General features: G+C 47.5%; 1 protein-coding gene across 1 annotated transcript in view; it reads right to left on the bottom strand.

Annotated features, from left to right (window-relative positions):
* Positions 1-1,964: 1,964 nt before the first annotated feature.
* The window catches only part of PSMD14 (proteasome 26S subunit, non-ATPase 14), an 86,047-nt gene continuing 77,454 nt past the window's right edge, over positions 1,965-10,557 (bottom strand). Inside the window, exons 8-11 of the mRNA XM_073545731.1 lie at positions 9,804-9,878; positions 8,677-8,802; positions 5,654-5,716; positions 1,965-2,596 (exon numbers count right to left, since the gene is read on the bottom strand). Of these exons, the coding sequence (XP_073401832.1) occupies positions 2,498-2,596; positions 5,654-5,716; positions 8,677-8,802; positions 9,804-9,878 (363 nt within the window). The 3' untranslated portion in view covers positions 1,965-2,497. The remainder of the gene's footprint in view (positions 2,597-5,653; positions 5,717-8,676; positions 8,803-9,803; positions 9,879-10,557) is intronic.

Here is a 10,557-nt window from a genome sequence, read left to right as displayed (position 1 = left end):
AGAAGAAACACTGGGTATCGACAATAGCGATCTTGATGCTAAACGTGATACCGGTGGGTCCACTACTGGCGACTCTACCCATCCCTTATGGAGCTCAGGAGGAAACGGATACTTTGCTTGCAGCGCTTTTTGCATTGCAAAACGCTTATCCGGGTGTTCTCTATGTTTCTGGACTAGCTCCTCAAACTCCGGATGCGTGGCAAACCTTCTATGTGGTCGCCTGGATTTCTTGAAAGAGACCTTGTGACCTGAGGCTGTGGGCACATCGTCCTCGATCTCTAATGTCTGGTTGACTGCCTCAATGAGACTGTCCACCGAGTCCTGGTACCCCAGGCTTTCTAGATTCCAGGCCTCCTCCTCCTCGCCCTCATCCTGATCGCTCCCTGAGCTCAGCGACGGGGAACGAGATGCCCTAATACCCGCCGCCGAAGCCCCGGCCAACGGGGAACGAGCCCTTTTGATATGAGCTTGCCTGGTACTGGAGCGGCCTCTAACGGTTGGAGGATCCTGAGACGAGGACGAGCTATCTTCCGCTGGCAGACCACCATCCTTGTCCCTGCCCGGGCCTCGAAGGGATTCAATTGCCCTTGTAAGGGACAGCATAGAATGCGATAAAGACACCGCCCATTCCGGGGGGTCCTGACCCCTGGGTTCTGAAACAGTGGGGGGCTCCTGGGCGCGCTCCGACTCGCAGGCTTCACAAAATTTACCCGCCTGTGCCTTTGGCAGCCTGACCCCACAAGACACGCAAACCGCGTATAGGAAAGAGTGAGCTTTCCCTTTGGCAGACATATTTGCACAAGCTGAAGGCAGGGTAGAAGGAGGAGGAGGGTAACCCCTTCCCTGACAACCAGTGCGGTTCTCCAAACGGAGTTGCACTTACCCACCAGCAGCGTCCCACTCCTGTTTGAAGTACCCCGGGAAACTCCGGATGCGTGGACGCGAGGTGGTAGGGCGGAAGTCTCCGCTCCGGGACTTGTGCGCCCGCCACTCTCCACCCCCTGACCTGCCAGACGTCAGTGGGCGGGACTTCCGGCTACCACCGGAAGTCGGCGGGCGGGGCCTCGCGCGATACTCACGGGCCTCCTCCTGCAGCGGGGGCCGCGGCCGCCGGCGGGCTTCCGGCCGCACTCCGGTACACATGGGTGCAGCGCCACTCTGGGCAAACGGCCTCGGCCTCTACCGTTACTCACCGGGGGCAAACTTGCGGTGCGCTCCGGGAGAGAGGCGACGGGTGAGCGAGAGACGGATCTCCCTGATATTAAAGGTGAGCAGGACCTTCCGCCGTGGGCTCCATCCCCGGCAGGGAGGGGGAGGGTTTTGGTACCGGCTTCTTCCCCCTGTACTCGGCCACGTCCAGTGACTAGTTCCCTTGGCTCACCTGCGCCTCCAACTCAACCCCTGGACTCACTACCTAGGGGTGGAAGGGGCCTCTATAAATTGTGTTGTAGGAGAGGAACAACGTGGAGGCTGACCCCTGGGTTCTGCTAACACGTGCTCGCCTGTTGAGGTTATGGGGAAACCAAATCCTCTTATCAGGATGCGTTGCCCCTCTTTACAAAATAAAAAAGAAAAATGGTTGTCTGGGAAAAAGTCCCAGATGTGTCCCTCGGTGCGGGAGAGGACACGTGGAGGGTTACTCACACGTGGTCGCCCGTTGATGATTTGGGGAGATCGGACCCTCTCTATAGGATCCGTCGCCCCTGTCTTATCTTCATAGAAAAGGGAGAAAAAAAAAAAAAAAAAAAATCTAGTCTGGAGCTCCAGACTGCGTGTGCCTCCATCAGACACTAAGCAAAAAACTGAGTTACGCCCGGCCTGGGGGCGAGGGTGTATGCGGCGGAGGAGGAGCTAACTCTTTTTTTGTATACTTAGTGTCGGCCTCCAGACGGCAGAAGCACACACCCACAGTCTCTGTGTCCCCCAATGAGACGAAGGAGAAAATAAACAATACAAAGAACGGGAAAGGTGTAATTGTAGTTTTATTATGCAGCGACAGCAGCAGCATGGATTTCCCAAATAATAAATGCAGACTTAATACAAGAATGTTTAAAGAACTTTGTAGTCTGGAACGTCCCTGACATTTAGGAGTAGAAGTAATTAGGTGGGGAGTTGGGGAGGTGTTACTGTGCTGCTCCCAGGTCATCACCAGTGCCAGATGTCCCCATCTGAGGCTGCAGTTCATGTTCTTGGATGTCTTTGAGCAAAGTGAAATAGTTGATAACTGGTACAGAACGAGCATTATTTCCACGGCACCGGATGCATGCCTGATTCGTGTCCATATAACCCCGTTATCTACAGAGGATTTCACCAGAATAGGTTCATTTCATAATAAAAGAGTCAACGTCAGGAAATATATCAAAACCAACCTCAGAAATGAACCTGACTGCAACAGATACAACATATTATGAAGGAACGTGACTGTCTGGAAGGCCGACTGTGGTCTCCATACATAAACCACTTAAGCAAAACAAAAGAGGAGCGCTTCACGAAACCGCTATTTAAATACGACTGTGTCCAACATGGCTGCTAAACACTGGACGATGTTTGAGGTCATCAGAACATCCACATGTTCCTCCAAGTGACGTTTGGGATCCTGTGAGAGTTGAAAGATAAAAATAGTCAACATGGTGTATGTAACAGCAGCATCAAGTTAGCTGCACTTTTACAAAACTTTTGACATGTCAGTTCTGATTGGCTCCAGGTGCTGAGCCCCGAGTGATCGCTTAAAGGGGCAGAAACTCTGCCGAGCGCTGCTCTCCTTAGAGACCGAAGATGGCGGTACAACAGAAAGTCTGAGAACCTACAGTGCTGTGCAAATTAATTGGGACAAAGCATTTTTTTAAGTAAAATCGTAAGTTGGTTACCAGTCAGTGATTCAAACCAGTTTTAACTGCTTTGAACAGGTGTGAGTGCCAGTTCAAAGCAGTTAAAACTGGTTTGAATCACTGACTGGTAACCAACTTACGATTTTACTTAAAAAAATGCTTTGTCGCAATTAATTTGCACAGCACTGTAGATGAAGCCAAGTGTTTCTATTCCTTCATTTTAGTGATCAGTGGGGGTTTAAGAACTAGGACACCCATCAATCCAAACTTTTGACAAGTCTCTTAGGATGTGTCAAAGTTTTGTGAAAGAGTAAGTACACTTTAGCTTGATACAAACATATGAATGCAAACTTAGGGTCGTCTAATCACAGAAAATGGTTTTGCTGACTACAATGGCAATCAACTTGGGAGCTTGGAAAAAGCAAAGTGGTGTCAACAGAAGTTACAGTATCACAGTTTCCATTTTTTGTAGCAACTTTTTGCTTTGGATGTCTGCCCCTTCCACCCTCCCAAACGGCAGCATCATACCCCTCCTGTGACCTCTACCTTCCCTTCACAGCATCTAACACACAGAAACTGCAGCCTCATAGCCCTCCTGTGCCCTCTACTATCTCACAGAATATAATACATGGGCTACAGCACAGAAACTGCAGCATCATACCCCTCCTGTGCCCTCTACCCTCTCACAGCATCTAATACATAGGTTATAGAACGAAACTGCAGCATAATACCGCTCCTGTGACCTCTACCCCCATAGCATCTAATACATAGGCTACAGCACGGAAACTGCAGCATCATACCCCTCCTGTGACCTCTACCCCCATAGAATCTAATACATAGGCTACAGCACGGAAACTGCAGCATCATACCCCTCCTGTGCCCTCTTACGGCACCTAATACATAGACTACAGTACAGAAACTGCAGCATCATACCCCTCCTGTGCCCTCTACCCTCTTACGGCATCTAATACATAGGCTACAGCACAGAAACTGCAGCATCATACCCCTCCTGTGCCCTCTACCCTCTTACGGCATCTAATACATAGGCTACAGCACAGAAACTGCAGCATCATACCCCTCCTGTGCCCTCTACCCTCTTACGGCATCTAATACATAGGCTACAGCACAGAAACTGCAGCATCATACCCCTCCTGTGCCCTCTTTCGGCATCTAATACATAGACTACAGTACAGAAACTGCAGCATCATACCCCTCCTATGCCCTCAACCCTCTCACTTCATCTAATACATAGGCTACAGTGCAGAAACTGCAGCATCATACCCCTCCTGTGCCCTCTACCCTCTTACGGCATCTAATACATAGGCTACAGCACAGAAACTGCAGCATCATACCCCTCCTGTGCCCTCTTTCGGCATCTAATACATAGACTACAGTACAGAAACTGCAGCATCATACCCCTCCTATGCCCTCTACCCTCTCACTTCATCTAATACATAGGCTACAGTGCAGAAACTGCAGCATCATACCCCTCCTGTGCCCTCTACCCTCTTACGGCATCTAATACATAGGCTACAGCACAGAAACTGCAGCATCATACCCCTCCTGTGCCCTCTTTCGGCATCTAATACATAGACTACAGTACAGAAACTGCAGCATCATACCCCTCCTATGCCCTCTACCCTCTCACTTCATCTAATACATAGGCTACAGTGCAGAAACTGCAGCATCATACCCCTCCTGTGCCCTCTACCCTCTTACGGCATCAAATACATAGGCTACAGCACAGAAACTGCAGCATCATACCCCTCCTGTGCCCTCTTTCGGCATCTAATACATAGACTACAGTACAGAAACTGCAGTATCATACCCCTCCTATGCCCTCAACCCTCTCACTTCATCTAATACATAGGCTACAGTGCAGAAACTGCAGCATCATACCCCTCCTATGCCCTCTACCCTCTCACAGCACCTAATACATAGGCAACAGCACAGAAACTGCAGCATCATACCCCTCCTATGCTCTGTACCCTCTCACAGCATCTAATACATAGGCAACAGCACAGAAACTGCATCATACCCCTCCTATGCCCTGTACCCTCTCACAGCATCTAATACATAGGCAACAGCACAGAAACTGCAGCATCATACCCCTCCTATGCCCTGTACCCTCTCACAGCATCTAATACATAGGCAACAGCACAGAAACTGCAGCATCATACCCCTCCTATGCCCTCTACCCTCTCACAGCATCTAATACATAGGCTACAGCACAGAAACTGCAGCATGATACCCCTCACGTGCCCTCTATCTCACAATATACATGGGCTACAGCACGGAAACTGCAGCCTCATAGCCCTCCTATGCCCTCTACCCTCTCACAGCATCTAATACATAGGCTACAGTACAGAAACTGCAGCATCATACCCCTCCTATGCCCTGTACCCTCTCACAGCATTTAATACATAGGCAACAGCACAGAAACTGCAGCATCATAAGCAGTAATAGTACTGGCAATCCTGTGTGATCTAAATACAACAATCGCAGACGGATCGTCCTTACATGCACTGAAAGATAGTGTCGGGCTGCAGACGTGTGTGACGCTCTGGGACTCTACAGTTTTTGCTCTATGAATATAAATCATTTTTCCATTCACTGATAATCAAAATCCTGAAAATAACGAGGATCTGGGAGTAAATTAGAAAGTAGTTTAACACTTCATTGTATGATTCAGAGAAACCATATTCACAACGCCCCTTAAAATTGGTAACGGGCTGGAGATGGAGCTGGCAAAAGAACTACTCAAAGTCATTTCACTGCCACTACTATTCTGACGCTTTCCGAGGTGGAGTACAGAGGTCACCTACCTGTTTACCAACATTCTTAATGGCGAGCTGCTCGGGCGTCATCTTATCTTCCTCTTCCACAGCCTGAAAACAAGTGAGGAAAATAATTTGCAAAGGTTTAAAAAGATAAAAAATAGTGATAGCAGAAGAGGTGTGCTACAGAAAGCGGCCTCCCGGCTTCACAAGGGTACCGGAGAGGTCACACTCCTTTCCTGAAAAATTGACTTGTATGATGCTGCACCTACTGCTGCAGACAGTAATGAAATCAAAGTACACCAGCATGGCAGATGCAAAAAAAAAAAAACTCTATAAAGTCTATCGGCCTACTGCGTGTATCCTAGAGGGCCAAAGGTGATGTGAACATAGCCTTAAAGGGGATATGATGTAAACGTCTATTAAACGCGGATCCCAACTCCAGTAATGGGATCACCCAAACCCCCTGTTCCAACTAGTGCCGCAGAGACAGGAGAAATAGCTGCGCTTCCTTGGCAAAGTCATGCACATACGATACGAACATGCTCAGCACCCTCAAGCTCACTGCTTAATACAGTGTAGCACTTTGCCCACCTGGAAAGAAGGATCAGGGGATACAGTATAAATGTCTAATAATTGCAGATGCCAACTGAGAGAACGGCACATTGACCAATCGGAACTGAGGATCAGGGGACACATTCTGGAGATAAGAGTGGGTCAATTATTCGGCATCTACTTCTGAGATACATAAATAATATATCCCTTACGCCTAATGGTCAAACGTCTCAGCTGAATTTGGGCCAGCCGTACCACTGAATCCAGTGTGGCCATATCTCATCACTCCGCTATTTAGAACAAGGAATTGGAGGGAACCCGCATTGTGGAAATAGGAACCGGTCCTAGAATTGGGACCCACATCAACTAGACATTTATGACACATCCCGTGCATAGACCATTAATGTCAGTCACGAGACAACCTCTTTAAGGCGATTCTGATCTGAAAATAAAACCCAGAAGGTTTCCAACCTTTCACTCCAAACCATCCATGTAGCATAATAAAAGGGGCTACAAGACGTAGGCAAGTCCACATTTACAGACAAGTAGAAATCTTACAATATGAGATGATGGATGTAACAAAATAAATAACACAGACATCAGCGTTCCCTTCTGTAAATGCATTGTACGTTTCTATCTGTATCGTTACATTTTTTAGCAGCAAAATAAATATATGACTGTCGCGCTCCTTCCTCGGGATTTCTACAAGCTTTCAAATAAGGAAATGTGCACCTATCAAATTTGCAGAAAGAAAGAAAAAAAAAAAACTATTTTCCCCCCGCCTAACGCAGACTGTGACACTGAAAGCACAAGAGAGATGTCACCTTCATGTCTCTCAAAGCTACAGAGAAAGTGTCTCAATGCCATGCCTGACACCCCCTCCAATCCACTGGCAGCAGCCACATTAGAAAACAAGGACTGAAATGACAACACGCTACAGACTCAGATACTAATCAAGAGCCCACCGCATGGGGACCCCAACACTCAGGGAAACAGCGCAGGCCGGCGAGGAAGGGAAAGGGCGCAGGCCGGCGAGGAAGGGAAAGAGCGCAGGCCGGCGAGGAAGGGAAAGAGCGCAGGCCGGCGAGGAAGGGAAAGAGCGCAGGCCGGCGAGGAAGGGAAAGAGCGCAGGCCGGCGAGGAAGGGAAAGAGCGCAGGCCGGCGAGGAAGGGAAAGAGCGCAGGCCGGCGAGGAAGGGAAAGAGCGCAGGCCGGCGAGGAAGGGAAAGAGCGCAGGCCGGCGAGGAAGGGAAAGAGCGCAGGCCGGCGAGGAAGGGAAAGAGCGCAGGCCGGCGAGGAAGGGAAAGAGCGCAGGCCGGCGAGGAAGGGAAAGCGTGCAGGCCGGCGAGGAAGGGAAAGAGAACAGGCCGGCGAGGAAGGGGGGAGCGAACAGACTGATGGGGGGGGCACAGGCAGAGCAGGGGAGAGAAAGTGCAGACCGAGAGAGGGGAACACAGCGCCATTTTACCCACTTCAATTTAATTGAGAGCGTAAACTCTCCCATCAGTCACTGAACTGGAGAAATAGAGCGATGGAGTAAATATTTTACTTAAAAGGAATTGGAGACCTCCAAGGAGATAGATCGATACATGCATATAATTTGGGCCCAAAATCATTTTTTCTATTGAGCTCCATTAAAAATGTTGCACTGTTTGGCTTGTTTTGGCAGTTCTTTTCCCTGCACATTGCTACTTGCAGAATGAGCTGGAGTATCTGACAGTGAGCTCGTTTTGATGAGCGTTTATCAGTTAACCAATTCTGCAGACAGCAATAGACAGAAGATATAGAAGGCAAACGTTCTTTTTTAATAAAATTTAAATGCATGCATTTTTGGCTACAAATACATTTTACAATTGGGTATTCATTGAAAATGTTGAACCATTTTGTCTTTATTCCCTGCACAATGCTAGCAGCAGAATTAAGTTAACTAAGAATCAGTCAGTAAGCTCATTCTTATAGCAGGACTTCATAACACTTTTATCTGACTTAGCTCCTCTATGCCGATTTATGACCACATTAATGTTCAGCTCAACTTCCATGTGGTCAGAGGACCCGAGTTAAATAAGTTAAAGGGTGTTTTATAAAAAAAAAAAAAAAATCCCAAAAAGGTGTTTACTAACCTTAATAGGGTTTTCCATAACTTGAATATTAATGGCTAGAGATGGCAAGAATCAACTCACATGACAGCGGCTGCAACAGTAATTATCACCGTCGGATGGGAGCCCTGCAAACCGCCTCTTACCGGACGGCTTCCCATATCCATTTTGATTGCCCAGTCTGGCGTGAAGACATAGTTGCGGCATGACGCTAATCAAAAGAAGAGCTGCGGATACCGTCAGATAGGAGGCGGTTTGCTGGACTGCAATCCAGCGGTCACAGATCGATAACCCGTCCGCTCGATCGGGTCCTGCAAATCGATCCGTATCAACACTATTGATGGCCTTTAATGAATAGGCGATCCATAGAAGTTTCCATATGTACTAAGATGGACAAAGTCTTAAAACTTGTACCGGATACCTTATTATAATTCTTGGCAAGTTCTAACATCTCCTTCACCACCGTCTCATTGAGTTTACAGTGTTCACTGTAGTCTTGAAGTGTAAGCCCCTCCATCCAGCTTTTCTTGTGCAAGTTCAACAGCATCTGCATGGAGAAAAAAAAAAACAAAACTTTTACAACACTAAGAAAATAAAATGCTGTTAATAAAGCAATTTTAATTCTGACAACATGAGCACAAAATGACAAACTAACATCACGTCTCATTACTGCGCAGATGACGGGGCATAATTTCCGACAGTCCCATACACAATGAAGGCAGTGGAAGTTGGGCATAAACCCCTCCATTCCATTCAGGACAGGGCTGCAAAGACTGGTGGGCTCTGGAGCTTAGTTCTCAGGATCACCGGGGGGCCCCAGCGATCAGCAAGTTATCCCCTGTCCTATGGATAGGGAATAACTTCTCTTGGCAATAACCCTTTAACTTGTAGAATTGTTATTCTACGCGACAGGGCTTACAGCGCAACCGTGAACAAGTCAGACGTCCAGTCCCCTGATTTATGGTTGGCAGATACTGTTCACAGCGGCCTCTTTGCTTTTATTTCTATAGGGTTCTGCCTGTCCGGGACGAGGGAACCCTACCAGACATGGTCCAATTACTTTTTATAGGATTACGTAAGATAAATGCAATATGGGACACAACCCCTCAGGGTGTGTGCACACGCTGCGGATTCAGCTGCGGTTCCGCAGCGGATTTGGCCACAGCGGGTCTGCAGCAGTTTTTGCTGCGGTGTACAGTACCATTATTCCCTATGGGAATAAAAAAGCGCAGTGCAGACGGTGCGGATTTTTCCGTGCGGTTTTGAAACCGCAGAAAGAATTGACATGTCAATTCTTTCTGCGGATTCCGCTGCGGTTTGCCATCTCCTTCATTGTGGAGATGAAAAACTCCAGGGCAGAACCGCAGGTCTTTTCACCTGCAGATTTTACAAAATCCGCGTGCCCAAATCCGCACCCCAAACCGCAGCGTGTGCACGTACCCTTAATAAAAACCAGCGCACGTGGCTCTGCACTTCTTTCCATGGTCTTCTGTAGCGGGATGAACGCATACCCAGATAACACTCGGTAACGGCAGTAGGAACACTCACCTTCTGTTCCAGTTCGTTCTTCCTGTAGTTAATGGTTATAGAGTAGTAATGTCTGTTCAGACCGTGAATTAAAGCCTATGGAAAAACAAATTGGCATCAGATAAAAGGTTACAGATACAGTAAAGACTGGAAATATTATTTTCCTAGAGTTCAACTGTTTGGTTAAGACTCGTTCAACTTTCACATCAATCCCTTAAGAGGAATCTGTTCAGAAGATCAACACCCCCCAAACCTCATATATGGGCATGTAGATCTTTGTAAACCAAATCCACTGACACTTTTATATCTTTCATCTGTTGCTACATTCGGGTAATTTGTGGGTTTTTTTTTTTGTTAAATGTCACATGTAAATGCAGCATTAAGTGCTTTGGGCATGGCAAAGCCCTTAACGAGGCTCAACCTCAAGCACCAGCCTCTTTAGCTTGGTCAGTAGTCGGATTTCCTTGCCTGGCACCTGATGTCACACAGACAGTGAAAGAGGCCGACACTAGGAGGAGGAAAAAAAAACCTCCAGAGACAGGTTAAGTGCTCTGTTTGTATGTGTCCGTTCTTGTACTTCGTCATTTCCCTTGATTGTCATTTTATAAAAATACTTAAATAACGTTTATATATTTTTTTACTATAAGTATGTGATACTCCTGCTTCCTCCTATTTTTTCCTATGTTATTTGGAGTTGATTTTTCCTTGTTTGGGGCAGGTCGCAATCAGTGTTAAGCCCCCGTCACACTAAGCGAGATCGCTGCTGAGTCACAAG

Source organism: Dendrobates tinctorius, unplaced genomic scaffold (assembly GCF_039654945.1).
Source record: "Dendrobates tinctorius isolate UK_male_01 unplaced genomic scaffold, ASM3965494v1 ptg000143l, whole genome shotgun sequence".
Lineage (NCBI taxonomy): Eukaryota > Metazoa > Chordata > Amphibia > Anura > Dendrobatidae > Dendrobates > Dendrobates tinctorius.
This window is presented reverse-complemented; position numbering and strand designations above follow the sequence as displayed.